Below are 25,863 nucleotides of genomic sequence, written 5' to 3'. Positions count from 1 at the left end.
TATTCTCTCAATTTTTGTATACGTTCTAAAAAACCCCATTATAAAATATTTAAAAAGTGATATGGGATCTTTAAATTGGGAAATGTCTTCCTTTGAAGCCTTGTTTGGGGGAGATGTGGTAAGGAAAGGATGGCCTATAGAGGTTGTTTGGAGAATTTCTAGAAAAGCACAACCACACACAATATGGTCAGGTCATTCTCAGGTAGGAAGGGGACTAAGTTGGCTAGCTGGATCAGCCAGTTGTCCAGGTGGCAGTGGGTCTGATTGGATTGTTCCCACCTGTGCTGGTGAGTGGAATGATGGTCAACTAAAGTAGCCTTATTTTACCATCAGAGTTCAGTCTGTATATCTATCCTACCAAAGATGAAACCATTAAAGCAGGTAGAAAGATGATCTTAACAGATGACACCAGAATTTCTCTTGGACTGAAACTAACCTTGTAGGAAAATGCTTTAATAAAACAGCAGAAAGGTGAGACAGTGAGGGCATGGGTCAGCAAAAGCTGAGCAACAAAAGAGATAACTAAACAGTTTTGGATATAAACGCACAGGAATTTCAGGGGTTGGAGGAGGAGAAGAAAAGAAAAAAATAGGAAGAGAGAGCAGAGTATCATGGTAGGAGGCTGGAACTCAAATGGCAGATATGGTTGGAGGACTTTCAGGAAAAGGAATGGTCAACATTAAATTTTGAAGCATCCACATTGGTGCAGTCTGTAACTGAAATTTCAAAAACTTTTGGTAGGCATATACAGATGTGTTCTGAGACTGACTTGTTCAGTGGAGAGTAAGGAGTAGGAGCTTAGAGCTTGTGGGATGTTGCACCTTATTCCTGAGTCCCAGAAGAGAAGTTATGGAAGTCTTAGAGAGGAAATTGTATTTCCCCAGGTTAAGGGGATAGATAAGCAATCATATCTTGATCTAACGGACATCTGAGTTACCTAGAAGATGGCATTCAAGGATCTCTTTTATCTTTGAGCTTACTGAAAATCTAAGAAGAAGAAGAGTTTGTTTGTGGTGTCAGCCAGCGTAGGTATTCTTCAGAAAACCTGTTATCATAGAACCCAGCCCAAAGAGATGAAAGCAACTCTTGTACACAAGTTCTGTTTGAAGAATATGGACACACTAGCCATCTGGATATTTCTCTATGTACCTTAAAGACATCATTTGATTAGCATTAGATTTCAATTTGAGCCTTTGCAAGATGCCTCATGGGGAGTTTTAGAGATTTTAGAGGATAAAGAAAAAATTCACCTACTTTCAGTAATATAATTTGGTTGATTTTCTCCTCTCTGGAATGAAGTTCCAATTGGCTTGACAACAAAGGGGCTTGTACGCCAAAATCAGTACTCAGACTGCCAAGCAGGTAATTGGGCAAGTTGGAATTTTTTACTGCCACTTCTTCTTCCTCTTCTTCATCCTCCTCTTCATGATGCTTCTTAACCAAGGTAATTGTAGACTGAACCTCTACAATTTCCTTCCGTAGCTTAATATAGAAAAAGGTGACACAAAAGTTATGCAGTAATAAGAATTCTCTAAAGGGCAATTTTGCAACAACTTAAATATTTCAGTCATTTTAGATGTTAAATTGTCTTGCCAACAACTGAATTCAAAGTGATGGATAGATCCTGAAACTGATTCAGAAGAGATTTAAGCTTTGGAAACTGATAAAGTGTGGATAAGTCAAGAGAGTAAAAATTGTCTTTGATAGTATGTAATAATTTATATTTCTGTCAGGATGACAGCTGCTTATAAATACCATGAGTCTTTCTTGGTACTTAAACATTAAAAAATATACCTTCTCTTCATGTTTACAAAGAAACTTATTCACATAGGACTGACGAGTGTAGGTTAAGAAGACTTGAAGTATGCCTTCATTTTATGTTTCAGAAAAAGAATGGATGCAAAGTTCTGACCAAAACTACATTGATGGGAAGTGTTTTTTTGGCGGTCTGATAGAGATTGCTGTTTTAAAACAAACAAACAAACAAGTGGATTGCTCTAGGAAAACCATAATTCCATCAAAACAGATACTACTTCATCTTTGGTCAATTATTTAAAAATATAATCCCTCATGATAAAAGAAGATAAAAAGAGTAGGGTAGATGAAGACAACTTCTGACCAGAACAAGAACAAAACCCCAAATCTCATTTTTTGAAAGCATGTCCTCCTATTTGAGGGCTAGCTAGTATTGTATAGGATTACAGGCTTCATGATTTACTGTGTGGATTTAGCTCCTATATTTATTAAAATATATTCAAAAAAAATATATTCTACAAATTAACAAGGAATGAAAATGTGAACATTATCTAAACTTATCTTAAGTTGTATCCTAACTCAAATCTGTATGGAGACCCTAAAATAAAACACATTACTTATATAAATAACACATATATATTTAAAATTGTACTTTAAGACATTCTGTTTCAATCTTCTTTTGCCGCAAAACTCTCTTTAATTCTTTCAACTCTTCTTCCGTGCGTTCTTTCATTGGAAAGTTCTCAACCACATAGGGCATGTGAAAGCACTTGGAAAAAAAAAAAGCAAGATAAAATAAATTCATTTGTAGTACCATTGTGCATATCAGAGGTGGAGTGAAGGATATTATTCCTGATCAAAATGGTCATCGGTCATCATGCGTGAGTGGAATTGACAGTGGAAACTTTCTTTAAAATTAAACAATGTACATCATTAGTAATGATGTAAACTTTGGGTAGAAATACTGTGCTTTTGGAGAGGAACCATGAGAGACGATGGACTCTGAAAAACAAACTGAGGATTCTAGAGGGGAGGGGGGTGGGGGGATGGGTTCGCCCGGTGATGGGTATTAAAGAGGGCACATTCTGCATGGAGCACTGGGTGTTATGCACAAACAATGAATCATGGGACACTACATCAAGAACTAATGATGTAATGTATGGTGATTAACATAACAATAAAAAAAAGAAATACTGTGCTTTTGTGAGGGGTTTATTTCTAGAGCAGTGGTTCTCAACAAGGAGTGATTTTGCTTGCCCTGTCCCCTTCCTCCCCAGCCCTCCAGGGACATTTGGCAATGTCTGGAGATATATTTGATTTTCACTAATGGGAGTTTTGGATGCTACTGGGGTCTAGTAGATAGAGGCCAAAACATCCTACAATCCATAGAACAACCCCCACAACAAAGAATTATCCAGCCCCAAATGTGCCGCTCTAATGAAACCCTGTTTAAGAGCAATACTCAATCACAAATATGTAGCGTGGCCATATACTTCATCATCCAAATTGGGGGGAGGCATATTTGAAAGTGAGAAGGGTGCTCTTATAGTTACTCTAGGACCACAGGCATAAACTGGGACTTCTGGTCACCCTACACAAAGAGGGAAATTGTGTTGGGAGGAATCTCAATGAAAAAGCACTAAAAAACCCAGATGTTTAGAGGGTACGGGTAGAACTGTGAACAATATTATGTCTAGTTTTCGATCTGTGTGGAATGTGAGTGACGTGGCCTTTTGGAAGAGATAGTATGAAGAGCGGATGCAGGTAGTTCATAGAGGAAAGAAAATCTTAAGAGATGGTGGCTTGGAAGTGCACAGGGACTGAGCAAAGAGGGAAAAATGATAACAAGAGAAAGTGTCACAACTAGGTGGAATTTGGAACAGGGAGGGCATGGATGCTCTGAATGTTATTCCACGTATGCATTTTCTTAAAATTATTTAAAAAAATTTTCTGCCATGAGCCTTTCAATGAAGGTTCTTATCAGCTAAGGTGTTGTACCTGGAATTATGTCTGTTACCTTAAGAGCTCGACCTTTCACAGCCATCGAATTCCAGCATTCTTCTTTAATAAGTTCAGCCAAATAGGCCTTGGCAAGGTTATGCATCTCTGCATCCTTTCTTATCTTGCAGAACGTAGATGAAGGGAAAAAATAAACATGAATATGTGGCTTCTTAAAAAATAATCTGAATTATAAATTCACTAATCAGTCACAGCTGCACATTTAGTGGCTGTCTTCTTGCCCCACCACACGGAACTGCCCTGTGCTGAGATGCACCTGGGGAGAAACATTTTCCTGTCTCAAGGACCTTTCCTAAAGTTTAGTCTGAAGGCTTGGAATTCCCTTCCTTGAGGACCAGGGTATCAACATAAACACCTCTAAAGGCAGACAGGTCCTAAACATGAGCCAAGTCGGTGTGAGGCCAGTTGCATGGCCATGGTGGGCTAGATAGCTAAAATCCACACTATCACAGATCTGGTGGGTTGGTGCAGGGCTGGGGAGCGAACCCACTATGCCGGGTCTTCCTGTTTTGTTAGAGAATTTTGAAAATGTGTACTTTTTATGAAACTACCAGATATCTAAATGTTGGCTTAATTCTTGTCAATGCATATTTGAAGTGCAAGTTTGTGACCTCTGTCTTGGGGTCACTTAATTCTTCTATTATTTATATCCACTATAAATAAATGTCCCATGACTCTTGGGGATCATATGCTTGACGTTTTCTCATTTAGAAACATGTTACCTCAATTGGTTTTATCTGCTTAAGTAAGCCAACTGCTTGACCTTTAAGTGATTAAGAATTCTTGTTTTAGGGGCGCCTGGGTGGCTCAGTTGTTAAGCGTCTGCCTTCGGCTCAGGTCATGATCCCAGGGTCCTGGGATCGAGCCCCGCATCGGGCTCCCTCCTCCGTGGGAAGCCTGCTTCTCCCTCTCCTGCTCCCCCTGCTTGTGTTCCCTCTCTTGCTGTGTCTCTCTCTGTCAAATAAATAAAATCTTTAAAAAAAAAATTCTTGTTTTAATGGAGTTTGCTAAAAGACCTATTATGAAAGTGAGGACCAACAATCTTTAGTCCTTAGGATCCTCTTCAGAACCTCTTTTGTATTTCTCTTTGTTGGCAGAATTATCAGCAAACTAGTTAAGAATAATATCCCCTGGATTAGAAAATGTCATAGTTGTTCATTCAATCATTCATGCTTATTTTATTCATTGTCTGATCAAAGGCTTTGAATAATTTGCATTTTATTTCTTTTTTATCCATTGAGTTAATGGCTAATACAGTTGTAAATTATTTTTTCCTTAAACAAACAGCTGTTTTGGACTATCAGTTGTCGGAACCTGCCTGATTCCCAGCCTACCCAGCCCTCCCCTCTCCACTTCTGAGGCTATTTGATCAACCCCTCCAGGCTCTGTCCCTATTTCTGTGTCCAGGTTGTCATTACTGGGCTTTGGTCTTTTCCCTGTGGTTGAGATCCTGACCGGAGCTAACTAATATCCTGGTCCCTTTAGGACTGGGATCCCTGACAGGTAGGTACCACTAACACTTCCCAGGGACTAGTAGTATCTTCCCAAATATAACTGGGTTTATGGTGTCATCTGCTAACACTGTTCTGTGCTGGACCATCTGGTTTCACTATCACATCCAATCTGGGGCTAATATTTCTTTAAAGTCCAGAGCTTAAAAAAAAAAAAGTAATAATATTGGGCAAACAAGCATGTGAAGAGATTTTCTCTGTACCAAAGACTGCCTCAGAAGATCACGAAAACTTCTTGGGGAATATGCAGGAATTTGATTAAGTGGCAAGGAGCATCTGGAGGGGAGGCATGGGGTGGGGGTAATCAGGGTGGGTTTATCAGTGGTCTGTAGGTCAGTAGGCCAGAGGAGGAGGTTTGTGGGGATGAGTGGTTGCACATGAGCTTGGAGGGAGAAGCAACACTAGAGTGAGGATGGGCATAGGCACCCAACCCAAACTCACTGCAGAGTGGTCAAGCTGAGCAGGCTAGGTGCCAGAATGGGAGGAAGCATTACAGGCTTGGATGAAGCCAGGGTCGAAGGGGAAAAGCCTGAAGCCTGGTAGGCAGACTGGGAGTGCTTCCTGGCTTTTATTCAAGTTGTGAGAAATTAGCCAAGTGATTCTAAGTCCAAATCCTTAGTTTCCTCAAGTCAGGACAACAACAACCTACCTTTTTGGACGGTTGTGACCATCAAAATAAGTAACATTGAAAAAGCCCCTAAATTGGTGCCTATTTGTTATAAATAAGAAAATGGGATCATTTCTAATAGCTTTCTGTTGACCATAACAAAAGCCAAATTCTTTACCATGATGTATGAGGTCTTCAGAGCTGGCCTCTGTTCCCACCCCATTCCAGGAAGCTCTCTCTTGTCCACTGTGCTACTGCCCTTCTGGCCTTTCTGTTCCTGGAATACTCCATTTCTGACTCAGGGCCTTCATTCATGGTGTGTCCTTAGTCTGCCATTCTCTTCCCCTAACTCTTTGCATAGCTAACTCCTTCTCTCCTTTTCAAACCCAAATGAAATGTCACCTCTTTCAAGTGATTTTTGACCACAGAAGTAGATACCTCACATCCATCACAGAATTCAGTTTACATCATACAGTATAGAGAGATTTGTTTAGGGTCTGTCTTCTCCACCAGATTAGCTCCATGTGGGCAGGACCTATCTATCTCAGTCATTGTATTCCCAGCACTGACAATAGTGCCTGGCATGTAATGGGTGTTCAATAAATGTTGCAGAATGAATGAACGGATAGATGAATTTTACCTCCTTGAGGTGAATTTTACCTCTTTGAGTCAGTCTATTAAGGTCCTCTTGGTCCTGATTCTGTTATCCAATGTATTTCCTTTCATTCTCAGCCTCATGTCATTCACTAATTTGATAAATATGCCTCATTTCTATATCTTTACCCCTGTCATTAATTAACATGCTTAACAGGAGAGAGTTCTGGAGCTGGAAACCTCTCTGCTAGAGGCATCAAATTATCAGCCTCATTTTGATATAGTTGTTGAACAAATTATAATCCACTTAAATGTCCTTGAATCCAACCACATTTCCTTCTCTTGCTTAGAAAAAAACATTTTTATTCTTGCACACTCAAAAAATCAAATGTACTGTGCAGGTTGAGAACATTCTGTGTAAAACACAATTAGGACTTTGATCTAAAATAAAATCCATACAAGTAAACAATATAATATGACCACCACAAAGAGATGCAAAGGCTATAGCAATAGAAGTTTAGTATCTAGAGAATTAGAAGTTTCAGTGTATGTTTTTCTCTAAACTGGACAGATAATAATTGGAATTCTTTTGTGGATGCCATACTCAAATATAATGAAACCAGAGGGAAAATGCATGATGATGATGAAGCTATTGAAACTACATTATATGATGGCCATAGGACCTGGGATTGCTAGCATAGACAAGAGAAGACACACAGGGAACATGGTAATTGCTCATCTTCTCTCCATGCTGGTGTGAAGCCTACAAGAAAGAAAAGGGAAGGGAAGGGAAGGGAAGGGAAGGGAAGGGAAGGGAAGGGAAGGGAAGGGAAGGGGAAGGGAAGGGCTCACTAAACCAGAAGGTCCAAAGTTGGCATAAGGTGGCTGAGAGGATTTCTAAAAATGTTCAAACATATGGTGGAAGATGGTTGGAACAAATGTCATGAAGGAGAGACAAAACATCAGATGTGTGGCTGGCCTAGACACTCTTCTTTCCCCTAACTCCCAAATTTAATAATTCTCGGACTCGTATTTATATGCACTAGGTTTTTGTTTTATTTGCATTATCCTAGAAAAGTTCTCTTTCCCATTTTCTTTTTACTTCTTTCATTATATTTCTTTAAGGTCCTTAAATTAGATTTTTCAATACCTTTGCTACTTCTTCCTCATTTTCATCGTGAAGTCTTTCCAGTTCTTCAAGATCCAGGCCAAATTCCTTTTGGTCTAATTTTGCAATATTATCTACTGTTTCATTTTCTTCCATCATAGTCAGAACCTGAATTTTCAAATAAGAAAGAATGATGACAAGTAAAGAATTAAACTTTATAGACATGCTTTTCTGAATCTCTTTAGACATGCTTTTCTGAGGCTCTTTAGACAGCAGTCAGTAAAAAAAGAGATGTTTTGTTTATCTAAATGTAACTATCAAGTAAGCATTATGTGCTTATTGTGGTCACTTAAGTTTTCAGAATTAACCCTTAAGAACTCATTAATCTAAAAACAAGAAAAATGTGTAAATTCATCACTTCATTCAGTGAAATTAAGGAATTATTGATATTTAGGTGTGCTGATGGTATTGTGGTTATGAGTTTTAAGAGTTCTTATTTTGGGGTGCCTGGGTGGCTCAGTCAGTTAAGCATCTGACCCTTGATCTCAGCCCAGGTCTTGATCTCATGGTTGTGAGCTCAAGCCCCATGTTGGGCTCCATGCTGGGTGTGGAGCCTACTTAAAAAAAAAAAAAAAAAAAAGAGTTCTTATCTTTTAGAAGTACATACTTAAATAATTAAGGATGAAAGGATATAATATCTGGGATTTACTTCAAAATGATCAGGAGAAGGGATAGTGGGTAAAGGTATAGATGAAACAATATTGGCCATTGGATTTGTTATTTTATTATTCTCTCTCCTTTTATACATATTTAAACATTTCTAAAATAAAAATTATCTTTAAAAGTTTATAACCTCAAAAAATTCAGGGCCAAAGAATATACATTGTAACATATATGACAAAGTATTAATATCTTCAATATATAAAGAGCTCTTACAAATCAACAAAATATCAGAAAATATAATAGAAAAATTGAGGACTTTGATTTCAAAATGGTTGACTGAGAATGGGCTTTACAATCATCCTTTCCTGCCTCAATCCATAAAATTAAGAGGAAAGAAGTATATAATAAATAGATAAATCTACTACTATAATTAAGAGGGAAAAAAGGATCCTTCAGTACCATGGAAACTGCAACATCTGAAAAATGAAAATCAGATGGATCCAAATGATACATGAAAGCCCCAAGTGCTCACAAGACAATACTTAATAAAATGTAGAAGCTACATCAGATATAGGAGCATGGGGTAACCTAGAAGTAACTGGCAGAGTGATTAGTTGGGGGTATTACATCAGAAACAGGCAGTGGACAGAACCTGCCTGTATGTGTATTGCCACTTGATAAAACTCCTCAGGGGGCCCAACAGTAATAACATGGGTGTTTGCTGCCAAGTGGAGGGAACTGGAATGAATATTTGGGTGGGAGAGATAGGGCAATGACAAGGAGTGTGCCAGTGGCTAGAAGGAATTAGAGGACATCTCCCTCTGCCACAAGATAGGTGGCCAAGCCACTTCCCAACACCACCCACCCCTTCTCATTTTACTAAAAACAGACCAGAATACCTGCTGAAGTCAGATCTCCTACACATCTTCCCAAGAAGTTTCAACTGGTGTGGTGGAATTATAATGGGGCATGTCAATTTTAAAGATGAGCATACAATAATAAAAATAATAAGAGACTACCAATATTTGGGGGACAACAAGACCATTGAAGAGAGACAATAAATTCAATATACAGAAGACTTGTTACACAAAGAGTTAATTAAACAAGAGTGGAATTTTACAGTAACTAGGGATGCAAAATACTGTATCTCATGAAAAGAATCAAGAGATTATAAACTTAAAGTTTGATCTTTGAAACAAAAAAATATTCAATAGATGGGCTGAATAGCAAGATGGATGCAATTGAAGATAATTAGTGATCTGCAAGAATCAGTTAAGAATTCTGCTGGGGGGGCGCCTGGGTGGCTCAGTTGGTTAAGCGACTGCTTTCAGCTCAGATCATGATCCTGGAGTTCCAGGATCGAGTCCCACATCGGGCTCCCTGCTCAGCAGGGAGTCTGCTTCTCCCTCTGACCTCCCCCGCCCTCATGTACTCTCTCTCTCTCATTCTCTCTCCAAATAAATAAAATCTTTAAAAAAAAATCTAAATAAATAAATAAATGGATAGATACATAGATAAAGAGAGAGAAAGTGTGAAAGAAAACTGAAGGCACTTGTATGACACATCTAGAAGGACCTATAACTAATACTCTTCAGAAAGAGAGAATAAAGAGAACGGGGGCCACAGTGTTGAAAGAAATAACAAGAGAGAATTTTCAAAGACATAATACAGCATGAATACTCAAGACTGAAAGGGCACAACCAGTGTGGATCAGGCCCAGGTCTAGACACAGAAATGTTGTGAAACTTAAGAACCAAATCTGAAACACTTCTAAAGGGCAAAAGAATATTGCCAAGTAGAAGAATCTAATAGAAGACCCACCTTAGCAACACTGGATGCAAGAATAGACTGGATCAATAGCTTTGGATCAAATATTTCAGGGGAAGAGAAACCTTATATTTGTAATTCTATAGTCATTAAACTATCACACAAGTGCAAGGTTGATATAATTTATAGACAGTCAGGGGCTCAGAAAGTTCACCAATACCCACACCTCTGAAAGGATTATCACTGCCAGAGGAAGCTGGGTAGAAAGACTTAAGACTAATTAAGATTTACATGTTTTTAAGCATCTTAAAAACTAGAAATTTAGAGCTATAATTCCAAATGATATCATTGAGAGAAGGTGAGGGAAACAGAGGAAGCTGAAAAAGTAAAACGTAACAATAACACACTGAAGATCTTATCTTATCTGGAGGGTGAATACAGTATGATACACACTAAATCAGAGCTTCTCCAACTTTAATGTGCCAATGAATCATGGGGTGGGGGGGTCTTGTTAAAGAACAGATTCTGATTCAGGACATTCAGGATGAGAACAAGATTCCAGGTGATATCAGTGCTGCTGTGCTCTTCCATTGACTAGGAAGGCACCAGATGATGTAGAAGAATGGAAAGTGAAGCATGTGGGTTAGAATTTTTAATATAGAAATAGAATTATGATTCCCAAAATAGTAAAGAAAAAATAGAACAATAATAAAAAAATGTATGAGCAATCCAGGAAGATAGGAAAGAGGGAAAAAGAAATAACTTGAAAATATGTTAAATAGAAAACCAAAAATAAAATGGCAGAAATAATTTTAAACATATCAATAATCATAATAAATGTGTCTAAACTCACCTATTAAAAAGTTCAGACAGGATTTACAAAAAATAATCCAGCTATATATTGATTAGCAGACAAAAGAAAGTTAGAAATAAAGGAATGGAGAAAGGTATATAAGTAAGTGAAATATATAGCAAAGAAATTAATATAGCAAAAAGAAATATAGCAAAAATTAATATAAAAACCAAAATGTAGATTAAGAACATTAAAAGAGAAAAAGATAGATATAAGGATAAAAGGAATAATTTATTGAGGAGATCTCTTGTGCACATTTTGGCGTCTGACATAAATATTGATAGAAATACAAGGATAAATTGACAAATTGCTAATCATATCCTAGAAAATAACAGTTCAAATAGCAAAAACATAAATATGGATATAGAAACTTGACACAATTAGATTGATCTAATAGGAAATTAAAGAACACTATACCTCCCCCGCCCTAAAAAAACCCCAGAGAATAAAATATTCTTTACAAACACACATGGAACAATTACAAAAAGCGACTGGATACAAGGCTACAAAGATAATCTCAATAAGCTTTATTTACTGACCACAGTGAAATAAATTTCAAAGTTAGCAAAAGAAAGATATACAAAACAATCTATAATAACATACAAAGCAATATGAAAAATGAAAACAGACAGATGCATACATTCTTCTAAGAAACCCTTTGGTTGATGTGTTCAAAATGGAATTACAAATGTTTACAACTAAGGAAAGATGAGAAAGTTACTTATCAAAATCAATGCAATATAGTCAAAGTGGTACTGAGAGGTATATTTCTAGGCTTTCACACATTGGAAAACAAAAGGAAATAAACGAAGTTTTCAACTCAAAAAAGTAACAAAATGAGGACAAATAAACCTGATGGAAGTAGGGAAGAACAAATAAAATTCTCAATTGATAAAACCCTAAAATAGTCAAATATATAGGTATAAAATCACATATAATGTTCTCTTATCATAATAAAGTCAATAAAAACTGTGCCATATTAATAAAATAGAAATGCTATTATAAAGTGTGATCAAGAAAAAAGATAAAAGGCATAAATATACAATTAGGAATAGAGAGCTATAACTGAAAAATCAGGAAAGATGTGAAATTAGAATATTGTATACATTTATATATTTTAAAATATAGGTGAAACAATTTTCTAAGAAAATGTAATTTATCAAATCTATAGTTGAAAAGAAATAGAAAACCTGATGCCTAATGACTGTAGAAAAACATGAAACAAAGTAAAGAACCAACTCCTCTAACATAAATCAGGCACAGATGGTTTTATACGTGTGTGGGGGTTTTTTGTTTGTTTTTTAACCAAATATTTAAAAAAAAGAGAGACTTTGTACTTTATACAAACTGTTCCAAAGCACGGGGGGAAAAATAGAAAACTACTCAAATCACTTGTTAAGACTAGTATAACCCTGATATCATAATTAGACAAAGAAAGTACAAGAGAACAATTAGTTATGCATAGCAATACAAAATTTCTAAATAAAATACTAGCAAATGGAATCTGGTGTAAAATGACCAATGTCTATTGGAGGAATACAGGGTATTTGATAAACTTCACAATAAAATTCACAATAAAAACTCTTTAGGTAACAAGGGATAGAAAGGAATTTTACTTATGAAAGGATATCTAACAGATGCTGAGGCAAGTATCACACTTAAAAGCTAGAAACTTTCCCATTAAGGTCAGGAAGAAGACAAGATTGTCCACTCTCATGACCACTATTATATTAGAAGCCCTTGGCATAAGACAAGAAAGAAATGAAGTATAAAAATTGATAAGAGACATGATTTTCAGAAGATATGATAGTTTACCTAGACAATACAAGAGAAACAATTGACAAAGGATCAGAACTAAAAAGAGAATTCAGCAAGGTGATCATATATAAAACATAAAATCAGTAATATTCATATATACTAGTAGTAACCAATTAGAAAATGTAATAGAGGGGCGCCTGGGTGGCTCAGTTGGTTAAATGTCTGCCTTCAGCTCAGATCATGATCCTAGGGTCCTGTAATCGAGCCCCACATCAGGCTCCCTGCTCAGCGGAGAGTCTGCTTCTCCCTCTGCCTGCTGCTCCCCCTGCTTGTTCTCTCTCTTTCTCTGTCAAGTAAATAAATAAAATCTTAAAAAAAAGAACATAAAAAGAAAATGTAATAGAAAAATATTCCATTCACAAAAGCAAAAAAACAAAACAAAACTATAAAATATCTAAAATAAGCCTAATAACAAAATTATACCAGGTCACTTCTAGACTGTAAAACGTCACTGAAGGATTTTTAATTGAATAGACATATATTTATTTACATGTAAATATTACATGTATATAATACATATTATATATAAGATTTACATTATAGGGGGAGTGGTAAGATGGTGAAGTAGTTGGGTGACCCTAAGCATGCTTCCTCACTGGAACACAGATTGATAAAGATTGGATCATTGTGAACACCAATGAAATCGATCAGAAGTCTTGGAGAAGGAAGCTGAACATCTACAAACCAGAAAAATGAACTGTGGAAGATGGAGGAATTCACCCCAAAAGAAAGAATAGGAAGAAATGATGGCCAGAGATTTAATCAATGCAGATATAAGTAAAACGTCTGAACTAGAATTTAAAACAACTGTAAGCATACTAGCTGGGCTTGAAGAAAGCATAGAAGACACTAGAGAATCCCTTACTGCAGAGATGAAAGAACTAAAATCTAGTCAGGCTGAAATTAAAAATGCTATAACTGAATGCAGTCCCAAGTGGAGGCCATAAAAATGAGGATGAACGAATTAGAAGAGCAAATCAGTTGTACAGAAGATAAAATTATGGTTAGTAATGAAACTGCAAAGAAAAGGGAAAGAAAACTATTAGATCATGAAGGTAGACTTAGGGAACTCAGCAACTCCATAAAGTGAAATAATATCCATATTACAGGAGTCCCAGAAGATGAGGAGGAGGGAAAAGGGGCAGAAGGGTTTTTTGTTTTTTTTTTTTTAATTTAATTTTATTATGTTATGTTAATCACCATACATTACATCATTAGTTTTTGATGTAGTGTTCCAGGATTCACTGTTTGCGTATAACACCCAGTGCTCCATTCAATATGTGCCCTCCATAAAACCCATCACCAGGTTAAACCATTCCCCCACGCCCCTCCCCTCTAGAACCCTCAGTTTTTTTCTCAGAGTCCATAGTCTCTCATGGTTCAGCTTCCCCTCCAACTCTCCCCTCTTCATTTTTCCCTTCTTACTATTTTTTTTAAACATATAATGGATTATTTGTTTCAGAGGTACAGGTCTGTGATTCATCAGTCTTACACAATTCACAGCGTTCACCATAACACATACCCTCCCCATTGTCTATCACACAGCCACCCCATCCCTCCCACCCCCCACCACTCCAGCAACACTCAGTTTGTTTCCTGAGATTAAGAATTCCTCACATCAGTGAGATCATATGATACTTGTCTTTCTCTGATTGACTTATTTTGCTTAGCATAATACCCTCTAGTTCCAACCACGTCATTGCAAATGGCAAGATTTCATTTTTTTGATGGCTGCATAATATTCCAGTGTGTGTGTGTGTGTGTGTGTGTGTGTGTGTGTGTGTGTGTGTATCTCACATCTTCTTTATCCATTCATCTGTTGTTGATGGACATCTTGGCTCTTTCCATAGTTTGGCTATTGTCGACATAGGGGCAGAAGGTTTATTTGAACAAATTATAGCTGAGAACTTCCCTAATCTGGAGAAGGAAACAGGCATTCAAGTCCTAGAAGCACAGAGAACTCCCCTCAAAATCAACCCAAATTAAAAAAAAAAATAGGTCGATACCTCAACATATTATAGTGAAGTTTGCAATTTTCAAAGAAAAAGAGAAAATCCTGAAAATAGCTCTGGACAAGAGGTCCTTAACCTATAACGGTAGACACATACAGCTGGCAGAAGATCAGTCCACAGAGACCTGGCAAGCCAGAAAGGGCTGGCATGATATATTCAACTTGCTAAATGGGGAAAATATGCAGCCAAGAATACTTTATCCAGCAAGGGTGTCATTTGGAATAGGAGAGATAAAGAGTTTACAAGACAAACAAAAACTAAAGGAATTTGTGAACACTAAACCAGTCCTGCAAGAAATATTAAAGGGGACTGCTTGAGCAGAGAGAGACCCCAAAAGTAACAAAGACCAGAAAGGAACAGAGACAATTTACAGGAGTAGCAGCTTTACAGGTAATACAATGGCACTAAAATCATATCTTTCAATAATTACTCTGAATGTAAATGAACTAAATGTTCCAATCAAAAGGCATAGGGTATCAGAATGGATAAAAAAACAAGACCCATCAATATGTGCTTATAAGAGACTCATTTTATTTTTTTTTACATCATTAGTTTTTAATGTAGTGTTCCATGATTCATTGTTTGTGCATAATACCCAGTGCTCCACGCAGAGACTCATTTTAGACCCAAAGACACCTCCAGATTGAAAGTGAGGGGGTAGAGAGCCATTTATCATGCTAATGGACATCAAAAGAAAGCTGGAGTAGCCATTCTTATCTCAGACAAACTAGATTTTAAACCAAAGACTGTGATAAGAGTTGAAGAAGGACACTATAACCTAATAAATAAAGGGGTCTATCCAAGAAAAATATCTAACAATTGTAAATATTTATTCCCCTAACTTGGGAGCAGCCAAATATATAAACCAATTAATAACAAAATTAAAGAAACTCATTGATAATAATACAATAATAGTAGAAGACTTTCACCCCACTCACAGCAATGGACAGATCAGTTAAGCAGAAGGTGAACAAGGAAACCAGGGCTCTGAATGACACACTGGACCAGACAGACTTAACAGGTATCTTCAGAGCATTTCATTCTAAAGTGGCAGAATACACATTCTTCTTGACTGCACATGGAACATTCTCCAGAATAGATCCCATACTGGGTCACAAATCAGGTTTTCTTTTCTTTTTTTTTTTTTTTTTAAGATTTTATTCATTTATTTGACAGAGAGAGACACAGTGAGAGAGGGAACACAAGCAGGGGGGAGTGGGAGAGGGAGAAGCCAGCTTCCCGCGGAGCAAGGAACCCAATGCGGGGCTTGATCCCAGGACCCCAGGATCATGACCTGAGCCGAAGGCAGATGCTTAATGACTGAGCCACCCAGGCGCCCCACAAATCAGGTTTTAACCGGTACAAAAAGACTGAGATCATACCATGCATATTTTCAGACCATATGCTATGAAACTTGAAGTTAACCGCAAGAAGAAATTTGAAAGGACCACAAATACATGGAAGTTACAGAACATCCTACTAAAGAATGACTGGGCCAACCAGGAAATTAAAGAAGAATTTAAAAAATACATGGAAGCAAATGAAAATGAAAACATGACAGTTCAAAACCTTTCGGATGCAGCAAAGGCAGACCTAAGAGGTAAGTATATAGCAATACAAGCCTTTCTCAAGCAGGAAAAGTCTCAAGTACACAACCTAATCTTATACCAAAAGGAGCTGGAAAAAGCAGCAAATAAAGTCTAAATCCAGCAGGAGAAGAGCAATAATAAAGATTAGAGCAGAAATCAATGATGTAGAAATAAAAAAAAACATAGAACAGATCAATGAAACTAGGAGCTGGTTCTTGGAAAGAATTAATAAGATTGATAAACCCCTAGCCAGACTTATCAAAAAGAAAGGAGAAAGGACCCAAATAAATAAAATAATGAACGAAAGGGGAGAAATCACAATCAACACAGAAGATATGTAAATAATTATAAGAGAATATTATGAGCAATTATATGGTAACAAATTAGGCAATCTGGAAGAAATGGATACATTCCTAAAAACATATAAACTACCAAAACTGAAACAGGAAGAAATAGAAAACTTGAACAGGCCCATAACCAGCAAGGAAATTGAAGCAGTAATTAAAAATCTCCCAATAAACAAGAGTCCAGGGCCGGATGGCTTCCCATGCTCATGGATTGGAAGAATAAATCTTGTTAAAATGTATATGCTTCCCAAAGCAATCTACACATTCAATTCAATCCCTATCAAAACACCACCAGTATTTTTCACAGAGCTGGAACAAACAATCCTAAAATTTGTATGGAACCAGAAAAGACCCTGAATAGCCAAAGTAATGTTGAAAAACAAAACCAAAGATGGAGGCATCCCACTTCCAGACTTCAAGCTGTATGACAAAGCTGTCACTCTCAAGACAGTATGGTACTGGCACAAAAACAGACCCATAGATCAATGGAACAGAATAGAAAACCCATAAATGGACCCTCAGCTCTATGGTCAACTAATCTTGGACAAGGCAGGAAAGACTCCAGTGGAAAAAAGACAGTATCTTCAACAAATGGTGTTGGGAAAATTGGATAGCCACATGCAGAAGAATGAAACTGGACCACTTTATTACACCATATATAAAAATAAACTCAAAATGGATGAAAGACCTAAATATGAGACAGGAATCCACCAAAATCCCAGAGGAGAACACAGGCAGCAAGCTCTTTGACCTCCGCCGCAGGAACTTTTTGCTAGACCTGTCTCCAAAGGCAAGGGAAACAAAAGGAAAAATGAACCATTGGGACTTCATCAATATAAAAAGCTTCTGCACAGCAAAGGAAACAACACAACTAAAAGGCAACCTAAGGAATGGGAGAAGATATTTGCAAATGTTTTATCAGATAAAGGACTAGTATCCAGAATCTATAAAGAACTTATCAAACTCAACACCCAAAGAACAAATAATCCAATCAAGAAATGGGCAGAAGACATGAACAGACATTTCTTCAAAGAAAACATACAAGTGGCCAATAAACACATGAAAAAATGCTCAACATCATTCAGCATCAAGGAGATACAAATCAAAACCTCAGTGAGATACCACCTCATACCAGTCAGAATGGCTAAAATTACAACTCAAGAAACAACAGGTGTTGGTGAGGATGTGGTGAAAGGGGAACCCTCTTACATTGTTGGTGAGAATGCAAAATGGTGCAGATACTCTGGAAAATAGTATGGAGCTTCCTTAGGAAGTTAAAAATAGAACTACCCTACAACCCAGGAATTGCACTTCTACGTATTTATCCAAAGGATACAAAAATTGTGATTTGAAGGGGCACATGCACCCCAATGTTTATTGCAGAATGTCCACAATAGCCAAACTATGGAAAGAGCCCAGAGGTCTATCAACAGATGAATGGATAAAGGAGCTGTGGTATATATATATATATATATATATATATATATATATATATATACACAATGGAATACTATTCAGCCATCTAAAGAATGAAATCTTGCCATTTGCAATGACATGGATGGAACTAGAGGGTATTATGCTAAGCGAAATTAGTCAGTCAAAGAAAGACAATTATCATATGATTTCACTCATCTGTGGGAATTAAGAAACAAAACAGTTGAACATAGGGGAAGGGAAAGAAAAATAAAATAAGATAAAAACAGAGAGGGAGGCACATTCTTAACTCTTAACTATAGGAAACTATAGGAAACCAACTGAGGGTTGCTGGAGGGGAGGTGGGTAGGGGGATGGGGGTAATTGGGTGATGGGTTTTAAGGAGGGCACTTGATGTAATGAGCACTGGGTGTTAGATGCAACTGATGAATCACCAAATTCTACCCTGAAACTAATAATATACTATGTGTTAACTAAATTGAATTTAAATAAAAAATTTAAAAAGATTTATATTATACATTTTAATATATATTATATATACATAAACTTTCAGAGATAGCAAATAAATTCTGACTCAAATCAAAGATAAGCAATGTATTCTAAAAGGCAAATCAGAGTTTACATTGAGCTTGACAAGCCAATCTTAAAATTCAAATAGAAAAATAAATGTGAATCAAAAGGCCAACATTTTTCTTTTTTTGAAAAGGAAGAGTAAAGGGAGAATTATCTTCAAGGTATAAAAATATTTTATAAAGGGGGTGCCTGGGTGGCTCAGTCATTAAGCGTCTGCCTTCGGCTCAGGTCATGATCCCAGGGTCCTGGGATCGAGCCCCGCATCGGGCTCCCTGCTCAGCGGGAAGCCTGCTTCTCCCTCTCCCACTCCCCCTGCTTGTGTTCCCTCTCTCGCTGTGTCTCTCTCTGTCAAATAAATAAATAAATAAATAAATAAAATCTTTAAAAAAATTTTATAAAGAGATAACTATCAGAATAGTTTGGAATTAGCCTAGGAAATGATCAATACTCAATTTCAGAATAGAGAGTCCAGAAACAATACTGCATACATGGGAATCCAGGGATTGACAGAGGAAGCACTGCAAGTCACTGGAGAAAGGGTGGTATATTCAGTAAAAAGCACTGGTGAAATGGGCTATTCATTTGAAAAAATAAATTTAGATCCATACCTCATACCATTCATGAAAATAAATTACAGGTGAAATAAAGGAGTATTAGAAAAAAAATATGAGAGACTTTGGAAGACCTTTAAAAATCAGATATACAGGACAAAAGCTCTAAATAAAATATCAATACATTCCAATCATAACATAAATTCTGCATTTTAAAAGGTGTATTATAAAAGTTAAGACACAAGGCAAAAATATTTGTCGTATATTAGGCTGGACCATATAAAACTGTGATTTCATGTGATTCAGCCTAATAATAAAGCCAGCTCTAGATTTTCCCCTTGCACACCTCTGTGCTCTTTCCCCCTCCCAGCTGACTGTGGCGAGCTCAAGCAAGGCAACGTCAGAAGCCAGGTGCTGAAGACAGCAGCATCTCTGCCTCCCGCATCTCTGAACAACTGCATAGAACAGAGCAGCTAATGACCTGAAATAAACTCCCAATCCCTATGCCACTATATTTTTGGAGTTTAGTTATTATCACAGCTTAGCTAGCCCTAATTATCACAAATATAAATTAAAAATAAAAACAAAGAACTCTACAATCAAAAGGAAAAAGACCAACAACCTGATAGAAAAATCGGCAAAGGATATGAACAATGAATTCACAGAAGAGGAAGGTCTTTTAGAGTTATGAAAAGATATTCAACCTAATTAGCAATAAGGAAAATCAAACAAAGGGGAGGAAATTCCCAAAGAAAAATGTGAGGACATTTCCCAGAACTGAAAGACAAAGGTTTTTTTATTGAAAGTGCACACCAATGTCTAGCACATGAGAAAGACAAAAACTAGCAAATGAACTAGGGTCCTGGTACAAAATAGATGACACACTCAAACCGGATAACTGGGGAGAGGGACTTTTACAAAAGGATTGTCAGGGTAAAGCCAACCAGCAAGGCATGATAAAGCATCTCAGAGTAGCAACCACAGAAAACTATCACCACTCCTACGTGTGAAGGGCAAGGGTGGGAATTGGTACTGGAACCTGGAGAGATCAGTAGCTGTAGGAAAGAGCTGGCTCTGACTGCAAAATCATAATACCACAAAGAGGCCACTGGAGGAATAAAGACACTTCCCATCTCCTGCTGACGCCACTCATTGACTATGCCCAACCAGAAGCCAGAGGCAAGATAGCACATTAATAATAACCACAAAGGCCAGCTCTTGGGGCTGAGAACAGAGAGGAGAAGGGTGGGGAATATATCCGCACCAGCAAACCAAGAATATCCATCAAATCTATCAAGGTGCATAACTGTGAAATTTCCTAACAGCTGGGATAAAGGATCCTATAAGTTTGCAGAGACAAAATCTGGTTACCTAGAAAGAATTGGGAATCAGAAAGGAATTGGATTCTCTAAAGCAAACACTGAGAGCTACAAGATGATGGAGCAAGCCTTCAAAATTCTGAGGGGAAATCAAGGAACACTGAGGCAAGCTATGAAACGAGTATGACGGTAGGATAAAGACATTTTAGGAAAAACCATGTTTCAGAAATATCCCTCCCACATGCCCTTTCCCAAGAACAGAGCCAGAGCATTGTACAACTCTAAGGGGGCAGGCACCATCCACACTGCATTACATTTAAATGGCATGCCAGAAGCACGTCTATCTGATGAATGATGTCCTCAAGCATGCAACACCACAACGGTCCTGCTTAGGAAGCTACTGAAAGTGTACGTCAAGAAAACAAAGAAAAATGCATGGGGCCCTGGAAAGAGGGACTCCAACTCAGATAGCAGGTGATGGCAGACCATGTACCTGGTCTAGGAAGCAGGGTGCTTAGACTAGAGCTGGAAGATGGAAAAGGAGGTCATGAAAACAAACAAACCAAGAACCAACGAACCACTGACAGCTTGACTACCTCAGGTATTTGACTGTATTGAGAAGAGTTTTTAGCATTTTGAGAGAGTCTGAGTCGGTAACAGGTATAGAAAGGCTTAATCTAAAACGTAGGCAATTATTAACTCCAGAAAAAATATGATTATAAAAATGGAAATTAATCATAATATACCATGTGACTTGGCTTTGAAGAATATTTACATAACTATAATAGTGTGCACACTGAGTAGGGATTTATGTGTATGTTGTAGTGATGGGCTGTAAAAGAGCCTAAATACTCATCTTCCAAACCAGGAAGCCCACAGTTAGTGTCAAAATAGAAATGTCAAGAAAAAACAGTATTAAAAAGACCATTTGGAGGGGCGCCTGGGTGGCTCAGTCGGTTAAGTGACTGCCTTCAGCTCAGGTCATGATCCTGGAGTCCTGGGATCGAGTCCCGCATCAGGCTCCCCAGAGTCTGCTTCTCCCTCTGACCCTCCCCCCCTCATGCTCTCTCTCTCTTATTCTCTCTCTCAAATAAATAAATAAAATCTTAAAAAAAAAGACCATTTGGAAAGACAGAGGTAAAATATCCAAACAAAAAAGCTGAAGATTCAGAATTGAAAACATTTACCTTGGGAGTACAGGAATCATAGTGAAGAAAAGTAGGGCAAGTGTTGCTTTAAAAACATTATTTTTAATTATATAACTCATTATTTAAATTGTAAAACTGTAAGAATATAACTTTGATAAAAATAAAAATTAAAAAAAAGAGTAAGACCCAGTGTTTCAGGAAGACCGAGAAGAAAACCAGTGTTTATATATAGTATGATATGGTAAAAATTCCACCATGTTACAGCACCTCAGAAAACCGACCTTACTGGCAGAGGGAAAAATGAGCTCCTCATGCTGTATTGGATAAAATAAAGCTCAAAAAGGAATTTTAGACTGAGGCCAGTGTATTCATTTATGAAATCATAACACTTACAGTTTTAGCAAGTGCTTTGATTCCTGTTTTTATCTCTTTCCTTTTCTTGGAAAACAGTTTAACCTCATTTTTGATGGCCTGAAATGGAACAAGTATATCACTTAAACAGGCAAGAGAAATGATAGTTATATGATAGACAGGTAGATACATGCTTACAGGGGTACATAGATATATAGGTAGCACTTCTCTGGAAACAATTTTTGTAAAGACTAATAATACAAAGTGTACATGAAATACCACCACTGCAGTGCCTTGCTTAAGTCCCCTGCTGCTATGTAAGTGACCCTCGAAGCAACTTGCAACTGATGTCATTTAGAAGGCCAACGGAAAGAAGATAAATAGTAAAAAAAGTTAAATAGAGAATAGCTGACAAAGGAACTAGTCTGCTTTTTTATTGGGAACTTGAGTGAGACTAAAGCTAAATCCAGACACAAGCTGCTAGCTGTCACCTTCCTGCACATCTGAAGCCACCATGTCCTTTCTCCTGTTCCTGGCCCACCCATTTTCTTTAAATCAACTTTGCAGCATCCTCCAACATTCACCCCAACATGAAGTATCTGATTATACCTCACTTTGGCTTCCCCTAGACATGTTTGTTCTGTTTCATATTAGCTTAAGTAGTGTTCCTAAAGCTAATACCTTCATCTAAAAGGTTGGGCTAGATTAGGGTGTTTGATTTCAGGAAAGTTACACTTGTATGATGTAATCCTCTGCCAAGTAGTATCTCATTCTACTTTCTAACTTTCCAATGGGTTTTCATAGGAAACTAATCTATTTGGCACACTTACAGAATGTCATTTCAAACCTCTTCCATGTTTTATAGATACCTCTTGGCTTTTTTGTTGTATCCAGGGCATTTCCTTTAAATTGTCAACTTGGACTAATTCTTCTTGTGATGAATCAATGCTTGGCTTCATATTCTCATTTATCTTAGAAGAAGACAGATATTTCTTAAAATTAAAATTCTTTTCTTCCCACTCAACTTCACATAATTGCTTTGGATCTCTTTGCACTTGTTGCATATTTAAAATAATACCAAAAATTTTGCCTGCCCAAGATGTAATATTTTATTAATTTAATTCCTACCAGTCTGTCCTTATATCAGCCACACTTTTCACTGAGAAAGCAAAAATGATCAGACAGGTCACACATTCACCAAATCACTCTTTGCCTCCTTCCTGTCATTGTAGACCACGTGCTCCTGCCTATCAAGCCCAGCCCAAAGTAAATTTGTACTTAGACTCTCAATCTTTTCCTCCTTTTGGGGTCTTTACACTTAAAAAAAAATCCCATTGCCTTTCTACACCATCCATTCCTCCTTCCTACTGAAAGCAGATATCTGATTTAGAAAGGAAGAGAGAGTGGGTGGGGGGAAGAGGGGAAGGAAGGAAGGAAGGAAGGACAAATGATATATTGGAACTCAACTGTGTGTTCAGATTTTGATTCCAAATTCAAGGACTCTCCTTGTTGTATACTTAAATAATCATTCTCCTCATCCATGGTGTTGCTCAGAGAAATTAAAAGTTTCTGGCAATAATGGATAATTTCACTGGCTAGGTTTCCTCCAAGCCGCCTATATTAATAAAAAGGAAAAGAAACGGACTACAAAATCACAATTTAAAAATGTCACATTTTAGCAGCATTATTTAACAGCATTATTTCCAGATACCTAACCATTTCTACACAAAGAAATATGGGGTTAATTCTCCACAGTGCCCTGTAGTTATTAGTACTCTACTTCTTAGGGTGAGCCCTTTCATAGGCTCCCGGACATGACAGTCCTCTTGATCTCTCTGAGGTGACCTCTTCTCACACTGTCCCTGGACCCTTACCCGACACGTCCTCTGACCAACCTTGGCCACTGCACAGAAGAGCCACTGTTCTGGTGGAGCCTTAGAATGTACTAGTCATTGCACTGCTTCACATACATAATCACACTGTCATATTTGGTCCTCATCACCCCCACCCACCATTGAGGGAAGCATTACTTCCATGCAATATACCAGGGCATCTCAAATTTTAGGCACATCAGCATTGCATGGATGACGGTTTGTTAAAAACAGATTCCTAGGCCCCACCCACAGAGATTCTGATTCAGAAACTTTGGGTAAGGACCAAAAATAAGCATTTCTAACAAGCTATGGTTGCTGCAGACCCCACCTTGAGTAACACTGTTATAGATGATTTAGAGAGAGTATTGTTATGTGCCTAAGGTCACAAATTAGTAAGTCCTGGACCATGGTTTCAAACTCAACTTTGTTTTGAGTCAGAAGTCCACGTGCTTAAATACCCATGGATGGAAATGTCCTTCCTTCTATACAGAGGGCTCCAGCACTTGTTCGCTGTTGCCGGAGATGTTGTTTGTTCATTTACTGTACAGGATGTGTGTCAGGACTTATATATGAGATACAAGTTAGTATTTTACTTAGATTACCTGCATAAAATGGGCATGATGATGCAGTGTTCAAATGAGTCTCTAATATAAATGACTACCAGAACTGTTAGGACATAAAATCTCCATCTACATTTATTTAATATTTACAAATATTTAACATTTTCACAGTGTCACTGGGAAAGTCCATGTTTTGTTACTGTTTTAATCACAGAAAGCGCCACAAGATTTTTTTTTTGCGGAAATAAATTGCACACTAACTAATGATATTCATTGACAGGCCAAACAAGGCAACATATAAAGTCGAGGCTATCACCTTCAGGCTCTCTATGCTTTGGCCATCATTTACATGCTTGAGTAGTATTTTATTTAGAATTTTAATCTTAATCTAAGCAAAGTCTAAATAATTTAATATTGTCTAAGCAAAGTCTAACTAGGGAAGTATATCCACATGTTCGTGCACATGCATACAAATCTATGTCAGGTTTTTAAGGGATGAATAGGAGTTTAAAAAATTATCTACTCTTCAGGATTGTCCTCATTCCTTGTACTCCTCCAACAGGTGTTATGAAAGGGAGGACTGATCATTTCATATGTACTCTGTCTTGTTATTTTTTGTATTTTGGTGCTTTGACATCTGGGGTCTTGCTGACACTGGAGGGACGGCCCCTTCCAAGACCCGCCAGTTGTTACAGATAGGAAACCACTCACTCTGAAGCCACCTCTCAAATGCAAACCAATCAATCCAGAGCCCACACCTCCAACTCAGGGCTACTATTTCCCTGCTTTAATCACCCCTGGGCCAAGCGCCTGACAACCAAGGCCAGCATCTATGCCCCAGGACCTGCTGAAATTATCCAAACTAGCCAATGCTAAATCTGCCTGCTCCTTCCCATGGAAACCAAAATAAGACTTTTGCCCATGTTTCCTTTGTTCCCTCTGCTTCCTTCCTTCCACCTAGGTGCTTTCCCATGTGGCCCTGGCACAGAGCTTAGCAAACCTCCTCCTCTTGGGATCTGTGAGTATAATAATTTTTTCAGTGGCAGTTGTCTCCTGTTACGGTGGCCTTGCTATATGTAAATAGTAAAATCTTTATTTTAAGATACTATGCCACATGAAGTTGCTTACTGTACACTGTACATACCTCCATCTTAGGTAAACAAGGGTGCCATCATCTCTCCCATTCACCAGAATGTTTTGTCCATCCATTGAAATTCTCACTGATTGAATCCCATGCCCCTGGTGAGAATGACTCCGACTTCGAACAAATGTTTCCTCAATAGTTTTAGGAACAAAGCACAGAAATTACAAATGCAATTCTACCACATGGTTTTTCTAAGAGGGCCATATGCACTTTTGCTTGTTGATAAATTGTTTTGTACTTGTTAACAGCATTTTATTTGGCATGGA

The 25,863-nt window shown here is 37.6% G+C and overlaps 1 protein-coding gene across 1 annotated transcript in view; it reads right to left on the bottom strand.

Annotated features, from left to right (window-relative positions):
* Positions 1-25,863, bottom strand: part of CFAP43 (cilia and flagella associated protein 43) — a 107,135-nt gene that overhangs the window by 30,869 nt on the left and 50,403 nt on the right. The window contains exons 15-22 of the mRNA XM_073904229.1: positions 25,598-25,728; positions 23,487-23,634; positions 22,889-22,990; positions 22,062-22,139; positions 7,637-7,762; positions 3,773-3,877; positions 2,408-2,524; positions 1,255-1,482 (exon numbers count right to left, since the gene is read on the bottom strand). Of these exons, the coding sequence (XP_073760330.1) occupies positions 1,255-1,482; positions 2,408-2,524; positions 3,773-3,877; positions 7,637-7,762; positions 22,062-22,139; positions 22,889-22,990; positions 23,487-23,634; positions 25,598-25,728 (1,035 nt within the window). The remainder of the gene's footprint in view (positions 1-1,254; positions 1,483-2,407; positions 2,525-3,772; positions 3,878-7,636; positions 7,763-22,061; positions 22,140-22,888; positions 22,991-23,486; positions 23,635-25,597; positions 25,729-25,863) is intronic.

Source organism: Callorhinus ursinus, unplaced genomic scaffold (genome assembly GCF_003265705.2).
Source record: "Callorhinus ursinus isolate GAN/ISIS: 27379988/994484 unplaced genomic scaffold, GSC_fseal_2.0 scaffold20, whole genome shotgun sequence".
NCBI lineage: Eukaryota > Metazoa > Chordata > Mammalia > Carnivora > Otariidae > Callorhinus > Callorhinus ursinus.
Note: the sequence above shows the minus strand (reverse complement) of the source record. Positions and strands in the feature narration are given on the sequence as shown.